The following is a 19,996-nucleotide window of genomic DNA, read 5'->3' on the forward strand; positions in this document are numbered from 1 at the left end:
ATGTCATTGACTAAATATGCGCTACAACGTGCTCAACTTTTGTTCCGAATCAGCTTCTTCTTACTGGTTACGACGCGACTCCCTTCTCATTCATTCCCGCAGTTTCGCTGTGCTTGAAACGGACGCTGAGCGTCCGCAGAGCCTCTACTGCCAGTACGCTGAGCGTCTCCAGAGTTCATGGTAGGTTGTCCTAACGCGTTGAACGGAGACGAGTCATTGGATACAGGCTGGTTTTTGTCCCGCCCACGCACACTCGGCGTCTCTGGGACTGGATGGCAGTGGGAGGGTACCGGACGCCAGGCTTTTCTGTACAGTATCAGATTGGATGATCTGTCTGAGCCTGTGTGCCAGTTTGATTGACATCGATATGAGCCAATCACCGACCTCTTAGTGTAGGCATCCGTGTGAGCAAATTTTCAATTCGCATTCTGTTCTGAGTTGAGCTGGAGATTTCTCCTAATCATTTTAGCGACACTCTTTGTTATAAACAACTAGCGACAAATTAATCTTTTATTTCTGGTGGGTTTTATTGTAGTTCCTGTAGTTGTAGGACACTAATTAAGTCCCTGGAAAAGACGCCTTGTTTGTATGACAGAGGCACAGATAATTTTCTTGAAAAGGAACGGAGAGTAGAATTCACGTATAAATAAACGGACACATTTTATGACGTAGACCGAAATTGAGCTTCCCCTCCTTGACAGAGCAGTATCCGCCACTGGTTTAGAGACACACATTTAATTAACGAAATCGTGTTGTTTTTTTTTTAGTTGTTTTATTTACATGAAGCTTGATGAATGCCAAAATATTTGGGTCAATAAATGAAGCAAATTACCGGTATTAAGTAATACTTGGCAGGTCTATGTGTGTGCGTGTGCGCGCTCCCTTCTCAAATGCAAACTTTTTTGTAAAGTAACTTTTTTTTTCAGCGCAAGAAAAACATATTTTGATGAAAATCAGACATCTGTGCAGTATTAAGGCATATTAAGGCAGTGTAAGGATAGAAGCATACAGTACTTGCATTTACTTGGCATACAAAGTCAACAGATCACTGTTCATTTAATACATATCTGTACGGAGCCCTAACTGCGTCACAACGCAAACCTTTGTCTGGGAACGCAAAGGTATTTTTTTTTCAATCATGTCGCGTAAGCTCAGTAACATCTCAATAAAAATAGTAATTTTAAAAAATTAAATAAATACTGTAAAAGCAGCACTTAAAGAAGGAAGAGCTGAGTTCAAATTCAAACATGTCGATTTGCAAGAAGTAAGACATTTATGTAATGTAAACCGACGATTAGTACGCAAGATTTGGAAAAGTTTGGAAAAAAATACTCAATAAATAAATCAATTAAATAAATACAGACTTAAAACCTTTATTGACAAAATTAAGGCACTGTAATTCAATAGTACAATATTACTTTTGTTCTCATCTTTGGTATGTCACATTTTGTCAAACATGTTGAATGTAGTGTCAAGTTATGATGTGAAATACATTTTACAATTTATTCTTATAATAACTATAATAGTGTATAATTATTTATGTGTGGCCCTAACACACCTTTGTACTGTAAAACATGTTTGTATTGTTAAATTGAAACTATTCTGAGGAATATGAAATATAAGGCTGGTAAAATTCAACAGTTATGTTAACTGTAATGGAATACTGACAAGTGTCATACTATACGTTCAGTTCACCAGTTCTTAATATCGCCCTTAATCTTGGGAGTTGATTACCAGAATACATGTTTCAGACATTCCTTATTGGCTTCCGTTCGATTCTGACAAAAACCAGGAGTGGGTTACACATGACGGTTTAGATTTACCGTAATCGGTTCAAAACCAAGCCACTCAGCGGTTGTCAGTATGTATAAATTCCAGCAGGTCAAACGTGGTGAGTAAAGATCAAAACAAGCTTCCCATTTTTTTTTTACCTGCTGCCTCCAAATAAGAAAAAAAAAAAACGTTATTGTATCTCGTATCTTTGGACTTTGACATCTGTGATTTAAATTACACACACATTTTTTTTTAAATATTTAGGACTCACATTTACAAGCATACAATTCCAGATTGTTTTTTAAACACTGAAAACCAATACAACTTGCACACATGCTGCTTTTCTGGCATGTTCCACCCGACATGCAGGGTGCAGAGTAAGTCAGCCCAGAAGTGACGTCTACTACTGGCATGTGTTGTAAATTTGGATCTGTTTGTTGATGTCATTGAGGATTGCTTTCATCTTGTCTTCCAAGCCATCCAGCTGACGAGCTTTCCCTTCCAACCTTCTCTCGTTCTCTTCGTAGTTTTTCTCCAGCTCTGCGGGAGCAAAATATTTTGGCGGGATATCAACATTGAATACACATTCAGTCATTTTTTTTTTTTTTTTTTTACATGAAAATCCATCCATCCATTTTCTACAGTGCTTGTCCTCATTCTGTTCACAGGTCAGCTAGGAGCCTATCCCAGCTGACTTTTCAAGAGGCGGGCCTAGTCGACAGCCAATCACAGACAATGTAATGACTCTCCTGAATTTGAATATAGCCATTTTGAGCCCACAATTTATTTCTTGATATGCACAAAAAATACCTGTTAGTCTCTGCAACTTTTTCTGGGCGTCCTGCAGTAGTTGTTTCGCTTCGTCCCTGAGGCTCTCTGCCTTCGTCTTGGCATCTTGAACAGCTTTGGCTTTGGTGTCAACACGCTGTTTCACCTCATGGTACTTATCGGTCAGCTGTCCATCTAGAATCTTGAGTATTAAAAGTTGAGAGTGTATGTGAGTAATGAGGCAACATTTGCCCGGACAGAGTGATAGACACACATACCTGCTTGGCTTCATTTGCCTTGTCTCGTGCCATGGTGGCTGTCTCTTCAGCCCGAGCTGCTGTCATGCTGTTGTTAGCGCGTTTGGTCTTAAGCACATTGATCTCACGGCCCAACGTGCTCAGACGGTTTATGGCTTCGCTTAGTTGCCGCTCACCGTTAGATGTCTCTGATTCTATCTGTGGAGGTTCGCGTGCAAGTCATGTGAAAGTCAGTTACGGTGGTTTTACAATTTTGAAACCAAAGTAAGACTATTTAAAAAAAAAAACTAAAAAAAAAACCCACTAAACACATGATTAACCCTTTCAGGGACCGTCCATGAGTGAGAATTGAATCGATGCAGCCAGCACAGATATTAGGGGATACAACCATTACATAACATGAAACCATTCTAAAATTGTTACACGCCACTTCTACAGAAACAAATAATTAATTGTTCAAATACATTTAAAATGTGTTTTTGATTTTTTTTTATGCGTCTCTTACTACATAAAACGTTTTTATTTGTCTTTTCCACCTATTATGGCTGAGTCCAAATGTATCCCCGACAATAAACAGGGGTTTCACTCTATATTTTATATGACACATGACAATGTTCAACTTTTTATAGCTGTATGACAGTCAGGAATAATAAAATGTTATTAATGCTCTCACAGGCAGTTAAGAGGTTGTGTGATTGTGACACTTGGAGCCTGGAAATGAATGAATTCAATTCATTTCTATTCCTATTGGAAAACTGTTTTGAAATTAGAACATCCTGTGTCATGAAAAGGATTATGTTTGACTCAGGAAGTTCCACTCTATCAGCATTATGGGACATGGGGAAAAAAAAGATCATATTGAAACAGTAGTATGGGTACTTCTGGTTACCTGTGCCAGGCGGGTTTCTGTGTCATCAATGTCAGCTCTGGCTCTGGCGATGGCCTTCTCTGCAGATGTCTGGGCAGTCTTAGCATCCACCAAGGCCTGCTTCACTCTCTCTGCGGTGGTCTTCACACCTTCAGCGTGATGCCTGCACAGCAGCACAGCGTTATGCACACAGAAGGTGTTTTTAATGTGAATCACTGCATATGAAAGGTGCGATACCAATTAAATTTGGCTGGTTGATTGACCAATGACAAATACCTTGCCCTCTTGGCATCCAGTAGTAGTTTTTCCGCCTTACGGACATCGTTCTGCGTCTGCGCCAGGATGGCATCGACATTGGAGAGGCTGCGGACGCGCTCTTTAATTTCGTCCGCAAGATGTTTGATCTGGAGAGGAGAAGCGGGGATGGAGAGCTCCAGCACACGATTGGCCACCGCCTCGATATGGTCAGGGTCGGCCCCTTCCTCTGAGAGAAAGGCACAAGACGAGTTCAAGTTAAGAAGTCGTCGTCATGACGTCTTCAATCGAGTGGACTCACGCAGGAGGAAGTCCCTGATCTGTTTGATAAGGTCTCGCAGGTCCTTGTTGGAGCGCTCCACTTGGTTCTTGGTGGCCTTGGCCTTGTTGAGAGCTGCTTGGGCTTTCCCCCTGGCCTCCTCTGCCTTGGTCTTTGCTTCCGCCACCTCACCGAAACAATACAATGACTTCAACTTATTGTTATAATTCATCAGTTTTTGCTGTCTTGCAGATAAAGAACAATGGGTTTGGATTTGTGAAAGATCACGTGTTATCCTTTAATTAAATTAAAATTAAAAACTGGAAAAAAAAAAACGTGTTGAAGTTTCTCAGTTTTATTTTGTGAAGTGGTTGACCGAAATAAAATCATCTGGATCCAGATAATTTTTTTAAATTGGAAAATTTGTTTCAAGCCAACCCTAAGAATGTATATGGCTCCAGATGATTTGGTTCTGTGCAGCCGCTTTACAAAATAAAATGTATCACATTTCAAAATGTCATTGTTTTCATGGTAGTCATTACAATCCCTAGAGAGATATTCAATATCTCACTCTGCAGTATATTTTTGCATTGCACACCATACGGAGGAAGTTTAAAAAAAAAAAAAGTCATTGACAATGAAGTTGGACACTGCAAAAATGTCAAGAATGAAAAAAAAGTCTCAGCAAACCAATTTAATTCGAGAGAAAACCTAAAACTAGAGGGTATTTGGTGAAAAATGTGAAGAATATTGACAAAAGAAAACTCCATTAAAAAAAAAAAAAAAAAAAAACTTCTGACCAGAGCTATCTTGGCGGGTCCCACTCAAACTAATCAAGTGTATTCTTGCGTTGGCATCCTTTGAAGACCAGCACAAGGCCGACAAAATCTCAGAAGTCATTTGAGATTGCGCACAGATTTTGACATTTGATGGTTTTCTTTCAGATATTTGTTGTAATTGAGAGTGTCTTATCCTGATGAGATATGCTTTGACTGTTTCAATTATATGCCATTCCACAACTCCCAATATGACTTCTCCGAATCTATTTGGGTGGCAACAGATATGATGCTATCCTGACAACGATAACGAACTGGAGTGCTTCCATACCTTGGTAACGAGTCCTTCCACTTCTCCCATGGCTTTGTTGAGCTCCTTCTCTGCATGCTTGGCTCTCTCCAAAGCATTGTCAGCTGCCGCCACAGCACCGTTACAGTTTAGGCCTCCACAGTGACGGTTCCCTTCATCGTCACGGCAACCCGCACCTCCGCAAGGGCTTTCAGCACAGGGAGCGTCGTCCATTGTACCACAAACCTGTTGTGGGACAGTTTTTTTTTTCATTGATGATAACGTTTACATATGCATAAAAATAACGGTTACACATCAGCATCATTCATACTTATCATCGACCAAGATCAGACCTTCTCGTTGATCTTCCGCAAGTCCAGATTCTGGACTTTGGTCTTGATTTCTCCCAGCGAGCGCTTGTTGGCGGCATTTCTACGGTTAAAGTCGTCCTTCTTAGCAGAGATGAGGCGCTCGGTGTGACGGCGGGTGTCTGCCGATTGGCTGACTGTGCTGGGCCTGCTCACGGTCGACTGGTTGGCACGTCGCTCAGCGTCGTAAGACTTGTTGTAGGAAGTACGAATGCTGTCGTATGCGCCTGGCAGAAAGGGGATAACAAAAGAGGAGAAACAGCACATTTTTTAAATTACAGACATTTAGGAATCAGAGTGCATCTTTAGTCATCTGAATTTTATATTTAATACAGAGTATTGATTTAACTGTGCAACGTAGGTGTATGAATAAACTTGTCCTACTGTCCTCACTCCTCGGAATGCTCCTCTTAGTTTGTCCCTCATTTGTCATTCAAACAGTCGAGTGGGCAGGCTGGCATGTGATTTTTTTTAATTTTTTTTTATTTTTTTAAATCAGTGAGTTAGGCCTTTGTGATTAAAATTTAAGAACTTTGACTAGCAACAAGTGGTCTGGCAAATCAGGAAAAATAATCCAATGAAATCTGTTACTCTATTGGTATGTTTCTGTTTGGTTGATATCTTCTGACCAGAGCTATCTTGGCGGGTCCCACTCAAACTAATCAAGTGTATTCTTGCGTTGGCATCCTTTGAAGACCAGCACAAGGCCGACAAAATCTCAGAAGTCATTTGAGATTGCGCACAGATTTTGACATTTGATGGTTTTCTTTCAGATATTTGTTGTAATTGAGAGTGTCTTATCCTGATGAGATATGCTTTGACTGTTTCAATTATATGCCATTCCACAACTCCCAATATGACTTCTCCGAATCTATTTGGGTGGCAACAGATATGATGCTATCCTGACAACGATAACGAACTGGAGTGCTTCCATACCTTGGTAACGAGTCCTTCCACTTCTCCCATGGCTTTGTTGAGCTCCTTCTCTGCATGCTTGGCTCTCTCCAAAGCATTGTCAGCTGCCGCCACAGCACCGTTACAGTTTAGGCCTCCACAGTGACGGTTCCCTTCATCGTCACGGCAACCCGCACCTCCGCAAGGGCTTTCAGCACAGGGAGCGTCGTCCATTGTACCACAAACCTGTTGTGGGACAGTTTTTTTTTTCCATTGATGATAACGTTTACATATGCATAAAAATAACGGTTACACATCAGCATCATTCATACTTATCATCGACCAAGATCAGACCTTCTCGTTGATCTTCCGCAAGTCCAGATTCTGGACTTTGGTCTTGATTTCTCCCAGCGAGCGCTTGTTGGCGGCATTTCTACGGTTAAAGTCGTCCTTCTTAGCAGAGATGAGGCGCTCGGTGCGACGGCGGGTGTCTGCCGATTGGCTGACTGTGCTGGGCCTGCTCACGGTCGACTGGTTGGCACGTCGCTCAGCGTCGTAAGACTTGTTGTAGGAGGTACGAATGCTGTCGTATGCGCCTGGCAGAAAGGGGATAACAAAAGAGGAGAAACAGCACATTTTTTAAATTACAGACATTTAGGAATCAGAGTGCATCTTTAGTCATCTGAATTTTATATTTAATACAGAGTATTGATTTAACTGTGCAACGTAGGTGTATGAATAAACTTGTCCTACTGTCCTCACTCCTCGGAATGCTCCTCTTAGTTTGTCCCTCATTTGTCATTCAAACAGTCGAGTGGGCAGGCTGGCATGTGATTTTTTTTAATTTTTTTTTATTTTTTTAAATCAGTGAGTTAGGCCTTTGTGATTAAAATTTAAGAACTTTGACTAGCAACAAGTGGTCTGGCAAATCAGGAAAAATAATCCAATGAAATCTGTTACTCTATTGGTATGTTTCTGTTTGGTTGATATCTAAACTGTTGTTTGAGTTATGTTTTTTATTGTAAATCCTCAATGTCTATGTCTGTGGTTTATAACTTTAATATGATGATATAAATTGGAATTAAAAAAAAAAAAGCACAACAATGTATCTCAGTAGTTGGCACCACACAATTTTTTAAGACATGAACGATACATTTTTAAAGTACAGGTATAATACATACATACAGTTTCATGAAAACGATTTTATCATGACATATTTGCAAAATTAAATAATAATAATAATAAATAATAATAATAATAATAATAAGCTCACCTAGGAAATTGGAGTTTTTTAGGATATCAAGCTGGTGATGGAGCTGCTCTGAGGTAAGGTTCAGTTCTCTGGCCTCTCTCTCAAGAGAACTCAGCTCCTTGCTTACTTCTGAGTTGCTGTCCTGGACGACAGTCAGATCTCCTTCCAGACGGTTCAATGTGTCGGTGGTGTCGCCGATCTGAGATCTAGGGTAAAAGGCAAGTAGTTGTAAGTGGATATTAGTCATAAAACATGTTGTGATTCATAATATACAATTAAACAAAGTTGACGCAACAGAGACTAACATACTACTCAATCCATTTAGGACTATCAAGATGTAATTGAAATTGTTATATTGTTATATAGAAAAGCAGAGAAGTGGCAAAGCTTCCAGAAGATAAACAAGGACACTTACAAAGTTGTGGAGCAATCACGTTAAAGCCGACTTGAACGCTAATTGCCACATAACATCCACCGAACGCAAGATCATCTTTACCTAATTCACTGCTATTGACAGCTTTAGAAGCATGTCCACCTTATAGTGCAGAAGTGGAGGGTTCGATTCCAGGCCCCGGCCTTCCTTTGTGGAGTTTGCAAGTTCTCCCTGGGAACTACGTGGGTTTTCTCCGGGTTCTCCGATTTCCTCCAACGTTCCAAAAACATGCATGGCAACACTCTAAATTGTCTCTAGGTGTGATTGTGAGCGCGAATAGTTGTTCGTCTATGTATGCCCTGTGACTGGCTGGCAACTGGTTCAGGTTGCCCCCTCCCTCTACAATGGTATTAGAGGGATGGCCACGCTTGTAGGAACTACAGTTTGTATGGTGTGCGCTGTCACATATTAAACCTGAGAGCGATATCTGTATGCATTACACTGAGTAAAAGATTTGAAGTCATAAAGGAACCAGTACCTAAGCTGTTCAATCAGCTCCATCAGAGTGGTAACGGCGGCAGCAGTGGCATTGCGTGAGTTGACGATACTTTGAGCTTGGGCCAGTTTCTCCTCAAGGTCCCTGAAAGCCTTCTCATATGGGCCGGTAAGGCCAGTGGTCTGAATCTCATGGGCACGCTCTGCCAAAGCCCTGGTGCGCACCGCCAGATCCTTTTGCAGGAGAGAATATTTTTGCTCCATTGATGACTTGACATTTCATCCCACCCGATCTAACTATAAACCTCGAAGTAAGATACTGCACCTGGACAATGCGGTCCCAGTCCCCAAAGCATTGATGGCAGGGCTGGCAGTTGGGGAAGACGCCAGAGAAACCTCGGGCACACTGGTCACAGCGGACACCCGACACCCCCTGCTGGCATACGCAATGACCTGTGACTCGGTTGCACTGAGACGTCTCAATGCCTCGCCAGTCGCAGTCACAAGCTGTTAAGAGGGCCAGAGAAGAGGAAATGAAGTCAACACCTGCGCCCTTATAATTCTATTTGTGGTATAGAGACAAATATGTTCTGCCACCATCTCGTGGGGATCAAGAAACGATCATGTTGAAGTGAGTCAAGCAGCTTCATTTACAACAAAAGTAGTGCTTTGATGCCATCTTGTGGCATCAAGATGTATATTACTTTGGCTCATGGTGCTGACCTCTACACTGTGTCCGAGGGTTTCCCCAGTAGTTCTCCTGACAGTCTGTGCAGGTTTTCCCACCGAATCCATCGCGGCACTGACACTGTCCACTAAACTGAACAAAAAAACAAAATGGAGAAAAAAAGTGGAAGTTTACAAAATTACAAGTAGTGTGGCCTTCTTGACTTCTGCTGCTACACAAAGGAGAATTTGAACATTTTTTTGGCGTGGGGGGTGGGGAGGGGAGTTCTAAGCCATTATTATTTGCGTCATTAGACCGACTAAGATTAAAAAGCAAAAAAAACTCTGTTATGGTCTTTTTACTGGACTCCCTCAAAAGAACATCAGATAGAACTCTGCAGCTCGGGTTTTGGCCACAACAAACAGACTATATGTAGTTCCATTATTTGTCCGTTCTGAAATTCAAAATCCAAACAGAGGAGGTTGACCAATATCCCGAGGCAGATGGTCCTTCGAGGTTCCACTGCGCCCCACAAATAATCATGTTCACAAAATCAGGTTACATTTGGTGTCGGGTGTCTTGCTCGAGACGTGTGCTCAGAACAGCCCCACATTTCATATTTTGTATCCCGTACCACTTCTGCTTTATAGTCAATAATGTGTATTGAACTCAAGTTCAAGTCAGACTGACTTTTCTGCTGCGATGTTTCATTTCGTGTGTACTCGTATGTACCTCGTTACATGATGAGGTGACCGAGTTGTGGGGGTCACAACTGCAGGGTTCGCAGCCTTTTCCACTAGCCAGGTTCCAGTGGCCGGGGGAGCAGTGGTCACACGTCTGACCGATGACGTTTGGTAGACATTGGCACTGCCCTGTTTGCCGTTGACACACGCAGTCCTCACGCTCCATACACTGGCTGCGCTCCGTACCAAGGAAGTTACATATGCATTCTAAAGTGTGCATGGGAGGGGGGATAAGCATCTCATTATTTATATTAAAATAAAAAATATGTTTGGGCAGCAGGAAGGGTCAAAAAGTGACTTACTCCTGCAGTTGCGTCTTGAAGCGTCTCCAAAATAACCACTTTTGCAGATGCCGCAGTCGGGTCCTTCCGTGTTGTAAAGGCATTTCCTGCATTCGCCGATCCGCCGGTCGCACGCGTCAATGTCGGACATGTCTATGTTGTTGTTGCACTGGCACGGCCGGCAGCCTCCCCCGGGCTGAGAGGGGTTGCCATAGTAACCGGGAGCACACGCCTCACATCGAGTACCTAAATTGAGAGAAAAACGCAGATCGGTCAGACTGGAGGAAACGGTTTTGTTCATCGCGATGTCCATCTCTCCAATTAAAAAGACGATTCGATACGTAGCTGAATTCCTGGAGTGCGATACAATTCCAGGGCGGTACGTTTTAACGTTCAATAGATTCAATTTGAGAAGTTACAGTTCGGTTCAAGAGGGTGACATGCAATAAGTTTCTTGTTGAAATGAGACAATCGTTTTACGTTTTATGTGAATGAACTTGTCAGTACTGTAAATGCGGCATTTAAAGGTCGGTTCTCAAACAAACCCAGGAGAATGAATTTACGCAGAGCAGACCAAGTGTCTCTTTGGGAGAACGCAGTAAATGCAGTTAATTTGTACACTAATCAGACAGATAGCTAATTAGCATTACAATAATGTACAGTAGTCGCATCCGGGTATAGCTCGCAAAACCAGCCCTTCAATCCTTGCCAATCCAGCCGATCAAGGACATAGACCCAATGTAAACCTGTTCTACATTAAACTGTGCTCGCCACACAAAACAACCGTTTGAATGCCAGTCAGATTCAACTGTGTGCCACACCGTGATGCGTGACTGGAAAAATACCTGGCATATTTGAGTCTGGCAGAAGGGCGGACAAGAGGAAATTTGAGAAAGAGGGAATGAGAAGGTGGGGAAAGATGAAACGGTCACATTCATAAAGTCTTCAGAGGGGAAAAGATGAAAGTTGGACGCGAGTGGCAAAAGTAAAGGAGTATCAGCTCTTTTGTTGGTTGTGGAGGTGATTTCCAATGTTACAAAGTCAGAGATAAAGAATGAACAGTTCTTCAAACAGAGTTGACTTCAATCACAGACTTGCCTCACAAAATTTTTTTTTTCCCCCACTCCAAAACAAAATAGGACATGTTGGTCAGATCCTTGAATGGGGGGGGGGAAAAAAACATCCACATACAGGTTCAGAAAGTAAGAATGCATGGTTGTAAAGACCAACGATGTACCCCACAAGACCTACAGTATACCGAAACACAAGTTGAAGCACAATTTATTTGCGACTGCGGGAAACAGTCAAACGAACGTCTCATGACGCTTTCGATACGAAATCTCAATGGGGTACAATTACATACCATAACAAGACACATGTAAGCCTCAGAAAGTGGTCAGCTGACATTTTAATAGCAGTGTCCACGGTACTACGTAATGCTCAGCACAGCCGCTCACAAAGAAAACACATTGGTGGAGGCATGTCTGAGCACCTTGGACCACACAGGGTGCGAAAGCAAAGCATGCATGGCCAGGACATGGTGGAAAATAAAGACAGACTTGTGGTGCAGTTGGCAGTGCTGAATTCCAATTTTTTTTTTTTTTTACTCACGTTTACAAATGGTTAGCCTGGAGCGTTTAACAATCCCTGTACCAGTAATACAGGGGAGGGAGGAAACAACAAAACGTTAGATATTTAAAGTACCAGATTAAAATTGGCCATCATTTGATCTTGCTCTGGAGAAAAAGTGAAACCATAAGTTTAAAATACTAAATCCAGCACTTTCGCTTCATGGAATTGTTCTGTTCGTTCACTTCAGAAGGTTCAATTTACCATTTCAATGAGCGGAACACGCTGTCAAAGCTTTCAAAACTAGAGCAGCTCATCATAAATCTGTTTACCTGTGTATCCCTGGTTACAGTTGCAGACAATTTGCCGGTTACGGTTGTCTTGGTAACAGGATGCTGCAAAATGCCGTCCACTGGTGGGGCCGTCCGGACAGGGGCACGGGCGACACCAGCCGCCAGCTCCTACGCCGAGGATTGGGTTACCATAGTAGCCATTGGCACACCTACAGAAACGGTGAAGTCGAGACAGTCAGAGCATTTGGTAAACTCTGCACTTTGTAAAGGCGTGGGAAAAAAAATCGCTCTCTGATGGTTGCCATTAACCTTTTCTGGGACAGCGGTTACTACAGTGGACAGTTTATCAGATTATCAGGTTACAGGTTCTCATTATTTGTGCATCGCAACCCTAATAAATTAAACAGGAACAAATTGTCTGGTGACATGTCACAGTCAGACGTCACCTGTCGCACTGGTCTCCTCCGGTGTTGTCCCTACAGTGAATGCACGCGCCGCTTCTCTGGTCACACTCGTCGGCGTGGCCGTTGCATTGGCAGGGGCGACAGTTGGGGAAGCCCCAGTGACCTGCCTGGCATCTGTCGCACTGTTGGCCAAACGCTCCGGGGCGGCACTGGCACAGCCCGGTGTACTTGTCACACAGCCGAGTGACCGAGCCTTCCACGCTGCAACCGCAGGCTGCACGGAGAGAGGATGAAACGGGACGAGTATGACATGAAAGATGGATATGGATCGATTTTGCATTTCAAGATTTCAAATAAAGAGGACTGAGGTGTGGGATTTTCTGAATGCGCAATGATGAACGCCAGTAGATGGCGCTCGTGTACAGTAAGCCACACTTTGGTACTGTAATGCAGACATACTGAAACTATAACCACTGACTAAATGTAGTGCATTTCACAGTTGTTTTCATTATTGTATTATGTTGACATTATTAAAAGTTAAATCATACTTATTGTATAATTATATACTGTAGTACTTCAAGGTTAAGTGGAGAATGTACCAGTTATTCAGACTCTGGTCACATTTGGGTTTGTCCAAATTTTTTTTCATTTGTTTATTCATTTGCTGTATTTATTTTTAACCCCAAACCGTGCATTTTCAAAACAGGAACAATTACAAAAACGTTTCGGGTTATGTCAGAAGTTACCCAGATCCATGTGCAAGGATGCAAAATATTGCATTTCCTCAAACTTGTAAGGGTTAAGGTGGTTATTTTTTTTTCCTCTTTAACACATCATTTTACAGAAGGTATAGAGAACCTTCAAGATTTCTTTCTATTTTATTTTATTGATTCAGACCTGTGAAATTTACAAACATGAATTTTATCCTGGTAAAACAATTCGTGACTAAGTCTGAACATGTTAATTTGGCTTCTACCTCATCTTGGAAAAACGCTTTTCAAATTTAAATTGACTTAAAATGTAACCAGATAACAGTATTTTAAAAAAAGAATAAGAAATAGAAAGAATAATAATAAGAAAAAATCTCAGTTAATGCATTGCAAATGTAAAACAACATGATTTGATGTCGAAAACGCTAATCGCCCATAAGTAGCCTCCATATGGATCACGAGAAAAATAGAGCCTCAGTTTAAAAAGATCTCTTCTCACCAATGCAGCCCGAGGGTCCAAAACCGTAAGTTCCTGGGGCACACTGTTCGCACTGTCGGCCAATCACATTGGGCCTGCAGTGACACTGACCCCCGCGGACGTCGCACACTGAGCTGATGGAACCCTGGGGGTCGCAGTTACAAGCTGGAGGGAAACGCAGATTGTAACACAGATGACCACAATTGTTGAGTTTTATTCGTGAACACCCGAGGATGGGTTCACAAAGAAAAAGAAATGCGACGAGGGGAATTCATGGGTTCACTGTACCATGATTGAATCAAATTAAAAGTGTGTCTCCGTACTCACGCAAAGCCCCGTCGTTAATAACAGCCGACATGCTTGCGATCAGCTTAGCACAGGTGTCAGTCATGGAAGGGTGGGTCACGCTCTTCGACCCCTCGTGGCAGCGGTACCGCTCATAGGTCTGTTTCCTGTTGCTGGAAGCCAAGTCCCCGGCGTTGAAGAGCTCCATGGAAGAGTGACGAGGCATCAAGGCAATCTGGAGCGAAGAGGCATGCTCACAAAAGTGACCGGGGAACAATGTTATCGTGTCGAATGAGACAAAAGTAAGGAATCATCCTCACAGAGTCGATGAGGAGGATGGCGTTGGCCGCTCCATTAAGGACAGCATTGGCGTCCTGATAGCGTCTGAACTCGAAGCGGATGGTATATGTCACACCTCTCTCCAGACACACAGGCTGAGGAGGAACCATGAACCTAAGGATATGTTTAAAAAAAAAAAAAAAGATTAAATCCCACAGTCATATTGGTTTTTACCCTGAGTGGCATGTGATGTCATTTTCAGTCGACAGTAAGTAGCAAAATGCGTTTTTAAAGGCATTAACCGTATGTGAACAATAATGACGTTTCCACATTGATTCTCGAGAAAATAATACCGGTAATTGCTTACTGTTGAAATTTGCTAAATAAGTTTAGTATGCCTTTAAGCCTGGAAAGTAAATAAGATGCAAACTATAGTCAGCAGATGGGAGCATTGCGTCTCTTTTGATCACCACATGTCTAAACAATGCTTGTGAACATGGTGGATTGATGGAAATTCTTAGTTACAAGCAATGATGGAGAGTAAATATTTAAATTTACAAGTAGAAGCACTTAAATAATGTACATACATGCACAAAAATACTTGAATGGCACGATGCACACACGCGACAAAATACTACTATTACTAAATGGCGCGCAAATCGTTTGTAAAGTTTGTCAAATGTAAAAGCACATTTTCATCGCTGCTCCTGGTATTTTATAGTAGGAAAGGATGTTTGATGCGTCACTAAAACAAAAATAATTATAAAGTTTATTGTTTTGCATAAAATATATCTTTTCACAAAAAGCTTGTTTTCTGCGCTCTTTGGTACAAAATATGTGATTTGATTAAACTAAACCACACTCGAATGCTGATTGCAAAAAAAGAATATTAATTTAGAAAAAGAATTATGTGATGACAGAAGAGGGTCAAATCTTTCAGTTGTTAGTTTCTGTGTTTACCAATATTTTGTGAGCCTTAAAAGATCAGTCAGAATGCCCTTTTTTTCATGGCTAGCATTGAAAGAGTTCTGCACCATGATGACATGCGAAATGTTTATCATTCCAGATCAATATATACAGTATCCAAAGTACTGAATACTGAAAAGAATGTATCTTGCATAGATAAGAAATCAGAATACAGAGACCCCTGTTTACTTTTAAATGTCCTATATTAGATATGTCAATCAATGAAATTCTCCTAGGGGAGCTTTTTAGACTACAACAGAAAAATTGAATTAGTCTTGCTTGGCCAGACAATGGGGAAATTCCAATTGTATAAAAGCAAATTTACGTTATTTATAACACTAGCCAATAACAATGAGCACAATAAGCAGCAACAGTATGACTTCTAATGTACATGAATGAATAAATACGACCTATGCTGATGTGAATATGAGGGGGGAAAAAAAAGTCAGCAAGGCTCTGCGGCAGTCGCAACACTCTACACCATAAATACTTCACACATAAGTAGTTCTGAATGTTTTTCCACCATCCCAAAGTTTTGTGGTTGAGTGTGTGCATGTGCGCTAGAGCAACAAACCTGGCTCCAGCGGGCAGGGCGACAACTAGTTTGTCATCATCTGGAATTGTGTTCCCACAGGGGCTGCTGGTTGGAATCGGGCCTGGACGGACGACTGTGATTCGTACTTCTTCCCAGTCCCGGGGCATCTGGAATAGATGAATGTTATGAGGCGATGGATGTCATCTACAAAGTTGATCGTTGTATCAGACAAAAATATTCAAATATCTGGCCATTACACCAACAGGAAGTAACATTGCACTTTGTGTCAATAAAAGCTTCCAATCATCTGGGAAACATGCCTTTCTATTTATTAAGGACAGCAGTTGTGATTCCCAAAATACTCACAAACGTTTAGAATTAAGATTTAAGGGTAATATATAGCGGCCTGGTGGTCGACTGGTTAGCAGGTCGGCCTCACAGTGCAGAGGTGCAGGGTTCAATTCCGGCTCAGGCCTCCCTGTGTGGAGTTTACATGTCCTCCCTGTGGCTGCGTGGGTTTTCTCCGGGTACTCCGGTTTCTTCCCACATTCCAAAAACATGCATGGCAGGCGAATGGAACACTGTAAATTGTCCCAAGGTGTGAGTGTGAGCGCAGATGGTTGTTCGTCTGTGTGTGCCCTGCGATTGGCTGGCAACCGGTTCAGGGTGTACCCTGGCTACTGCCCGGAGACAGCTGGGATAGGCTGAAGCACTCCCCGCGACCCTTGTGAGGATCATGCGGATCAGAATATGGATGAATGGATGGGTAATAGATAATGGACAACCAGATTAATTGATGAGGTGTGTCTCAACACTTTGCTCTTGAAATGCACCCACCTGTGACTCATAGCGAATGAGCAGGTCATACTCCATGGAATAAGGGATGTTGCTGATGATGAACTCAAGAGTGCCACCTTCGGGTATGCGGGCAAACCCAATACCTGTCCATGTGGCTGGACGCCCTTGCTGGTGTTCCCTGGCCTCCAGTGTGCAGCCCTTGATCGAAGACGAATATGTTCATTTGTGCAATTTGATGTGTCATGTCATAGATGTTCCTTCGATCAAAAATCTCACCTGACCCATTTTGGCCAACTCAGCTTCATACAAAAGGTAATCCAGAGCCATGAAGAAATAGCCAGACTCCACCTGTGTACACTGGCGTCCTGTCATGTGACTGCGGCAGCGACACTGTCCACTATCGATGGAGCAGCTATGGAGAACACATGATTTTACATAAAGTACTATTTTTATAAATTTGTTTAATTTTTTTAAAATTCACAAATCGACTTTAGTTCTTAACCAAGTCTCTCTCTCTCTCTCTCTCTCTCTCTCTCTCTCTCTCTCTCTCTCTCTCTCTCTCTCTCTCTCTCTCGCCAAATATACCGGTTATTTGTCATTATCACTCAGCGCTGCCATTTAAATAAGAGGATGTTAACCTCTAGTGCCACAGACTAAACAGGAGGCTACCGACGCTCAATTTATTTGAATCTGCTCAGTTAACATCACTCACTGGTTATCCAGAGCAGCTCCACTGTCACATTCACAGCCTCGGCAGCCATTCAGGTCAAGACTCAGGCCCCAGTGTTCTGGCTGGGAGAGATAGATAAACAGATAAAACGAGGGCTAGGGATAGAGAGAGGAAATCTTGGCAACTGAAAACATCACCCGTCATTCTCTAAAAGAAGTGTTTGAGTCACACAGATTGAATTCAACCCTGTAATCTCAAAGACTAACATTCACAGCTTTGTGGTATATCATCACTGTCTGGTTCCTGTTATTTAACATTGTGAGTTGTCTTCTCTTCCAAAAGAGTGGTTGTGTTTTCGATGATGCAGCAACCACATTGAGAAGGCAGCTTCATTGTTTCATTGAAGTACTTTAACTCCTTCACACTCAATGATTATTTCTTGTTTTATGTAAGTTAAGATCCACTTTCGGACCTGACCATTTTTAGGCCGATGGAAACCCACACCAAGTGGACTACCCTAAAATGCCTCAACTAAATTTAGACAGAGAGTCCAAGCAGGAGCTCACATTCCTGCCCACACTATTCCTGGATGAGTGGGACAAGACGGACAGTGAAAACAAGCTTGAAGAAAGGAAGTCAACAATAATAAGTAGTAACTAATAGTGCAAAACTCTGAGTCAATAGGATGTGATTTTCATTCAGCGAGTTCAGTAATTAGGGAGCAGAATGCCAGTTGTAAACCGGTGACCTTCGTCAGCACGACGGTGAGCGCCTTACCGGACATTGATCACAGCTTCGTCCGGTGACAAGACGCTTGCAGAAGCAGTCGCCACTGACCGCGTCGCACTGGGTGCTGCCCGCCACCGTTCCCCTGTGGTCACACCGGCAAGCTGCGGGAGGAAAAACAGAAGCTTTTTTTCAATACTTGTTCAAAAATAAAAAATAAAAAATTAAATACCATCAGGTCATTCTTCAGATATTTGTGTTGTTCTTTTTTTTTTTTTTTTTTTGCGCATTCCAAAGCAAGTCTGCATAGGAATCACAAAACCCAGAACTGAAAGGAGTGTATTATGGTTAGTTACACAAATAAATAAATAAATAGGGGTTTGCATGTTCTCCCCGGGCCTGTGTGGGTTTTCTCCGGGTACTCCGGTTTCCTCCCACATTCCAAAAAACATGCATGGCAGGCTGCTTGAACACTCCAAATTGTTCCGAGGTGTGAATGTGAGCACGAATGGGTGTTCGTCTTTGTGAGCCCTGCGATTGGCATAGGTCCAAAGAGTAATGTTAAAATGTATGCATCGAAATGAACAATTCACGGCAGTAAAAGGTTTAAATCGTAAGTGAAAGTTCAATTGAATAAACGGGCTTGACTAAATTGACTTCGGCTTCCAAGGCGGGAAACAAGCACAACTTCAAAAGCATGTAGATGAAGTCAATGTCACACTTGTGCGTACTCACGCTGGCAGCCCTGAGGGTTGTCGGCACTCAGGCCAAAGTAGCCCGTCCGACACTTGTCACAGCGTTGGCCCTCAACGTTGGCCTTACAGCGACACTGACCGGCCACCATGCCCAACGTCGGCGCTGTGTGGCTGTCACACATCCCTCCATTCTCGGAGCCTTCCGGATCACAGTCACAAGCTAGGGGAGGCACAATGGGATGGGTTTAAGGATGATCTGCGATGATCTTTAGGAATCGTACATGCTCACACATGCCATTTGCTATTGGCTATTGTCCGATCAGATATGCAGACATTGCACTCACCTACGCAGACCCGAGGGTCCCGGATGTCTTTGAAGGGTTCTTTGTAGTAAAAAGGTTTGCACAATTCACAGTTTCGGCCCATCGTGTTGTGCAGACAGTCATCGCACACGCCTCCGCTGACGTTGCCCGTGGCCAAATACACCGCCATGTCAAAATGGCAGACTGATGAGTGGCTATTGCAATTGCACTCTGAAAAACGAACAAACACTCTCGTCAGGCGAAAGGCACACACCTCGGAAAATGCCGTCAAACTAAGGCAATGCTCGATAATTTTTAAAACATGGAATGATTGATTACGAGGCTTCATCATTTACTAGATGCATTTTCACCTCACTTAGAATCCTTACTGGCTCTGTGTCACCATCTTCTTTTTTCGAAATGTGAATTTTTACAATGCAAAGTATTTAAGATCGTTTGCGAGTATTGGATTTTATTGATTTTTTTTTGGGGGGGGGGCTATAGTCTAAGAGTGATATTACTCTTAGACTATAGCTAAAGAAAGGCTTTGGCAGGAAGTCATGTACAGGTTATAGCAAATGGCTTCCGCGGTAAAGGGCGATGCTCTTTCTGGCGTGAGTTCAATCCCAGAGCTGGACGAATAGTTTACTTTGAGAGATACCTTTCGAAATTCAAATATCATATAATAATTTAGTTAAAACGCTCTGCATTTAGTCTTCTTTTTTCTTTTTTTTTTTTTAAACCCCTTTTGTAAAATGTAAAAAAAAAAATGCTCATTGCTATGACTTTACGCTATACTGTAAAATATAAAATAAGTATTTTGAATAGAATTCTCTTTTGATGTGCAAAAGCACAAAATTGCGATTCGAAAATTGGGAGAGAAAAAAAAAGCTGAACCCCTTGACTAACAACTGTATAAGATTGAAGAACGTCGTATACATTCAAATGAAATATAATAAATAAAAGAC

General features: G+C 42.2%; 1 protein-coding gene across 2 annotated transcripts in view; it reads right to left on the bottom strand.

Annotated features, from left to right (window-relative positions):
* Positions 1-1,359: 1,359 nt before the first annotated feature.
* lamb2 (laminin, beta 2 (laminin S)) overlaps positions 1,360-19,996 on the bottom strand; it is a 38,723-nt gene continuing 20,086 nt past the window's right edge. The window contains exons 10-36 of one of the 2 annotated variants that reach the window (XM_019863032.1): positions 19,071-19,259; positions 18,767-18,946; positions 18,083-18,195; positions 17,348-17,427; positions 16,912-17,047; positions 16,675-16,833; positions 15,877-16,004; positions 14,378-14,510; positions 14,100-14,292; positions 13,794-13,937; positions 12,627-12,858; positions 12,220-12,389; positions 11,930-11,965; positions 10,340-10,564; positions 10,027-10,244; positions 9,351-9,447; positions 8,953-9,134; positions 8,671-8,861; positions 7,781-7,965; positions 6,862-7,103; positions 6,550-6,753; positions 4,223-4,367; positions 3,943-4,150; positions 3,688-3,829; positions 2,820-2,996; positions 2,584-2,743; positions 1,360-2,313 (exon numbers count right to left, since the gene is read on the bottom strand). In XM_019863032.1, the coding sequence (XP_019718591.1) occupies positions 2,177-2,313; positions 2,584-2,743; positions 2,820-2,996; positions 3,688-3,829; positions 3,943-4,150; positions 4,223-4,367; positions 6,550-6,753; positions 6,862-7,103; positions 7,781-7,965; positions 8,671-8,861; positions 8,953-9,134; positions 9,351-9,447; positions 10,027-10,244; positions 10,340-10,564; positions 11,930-11,965; positions 12,220-12,389; positions 12,627-12,858; positions 13,794-13,937; positions 14,100-14,292; positions 14,378-14,510; positions 15,877-16,004; positions 16,675-16,833; positions 16,912-17,047; positions 17,348-17,427; positions 18,083-18,195; positions 18,767-18,946; positions 19,071-19,259 (4,406 nt within the window). In that variant the 3' untranslated portion in view covers positions 1,360-2,176. The remainder of the gene's footprint in view (positions 2,314-2,583; positions 2,744-2,819; positions 2,997-3,687; positions 3,830-3,942; positions 4,151-4,222; positions 4,368-6,549; positions 6,754-6,861; positions 7,104-7,780; positions 7,966-8,670; positions 8,862-8,952; positions 9,135-9,350; positions 9,448-10,026; positions 10,245-10,339; positions 10,565-11,929; positions 11,966-12,219; positions 12,390-12,626; positions 12,859-13,793; positions 13,938-14,099; positions 14,293-14,377; positions 14,511-15,876; positions 16,005-16,674; positions 16,834-16,911; positions 17,048-17,347; positions 17,428-18,082; positions 18,196-18,766; positions 18,947-19,070; positions 19,260-19,996) is intronic. The other variant, XM_019863033.1, reaches the window with a different exon arrangement.

Source organism: Hippocampus comes, unplaced genomic scaffold (genome assembly GCF_001891065.2).
Source record: "Hippocampus comes isolate QL1 unplaced genomic scaffold, H_comes_QL1_v1.1 scaffold1, whole genome shotgun sequence".
NCBI lineage: Eukaryota > Metazoa > Chordata > Actinopteri > Syngnathiformes > Syngnathidae > Hippocampus > Hippocampus comes.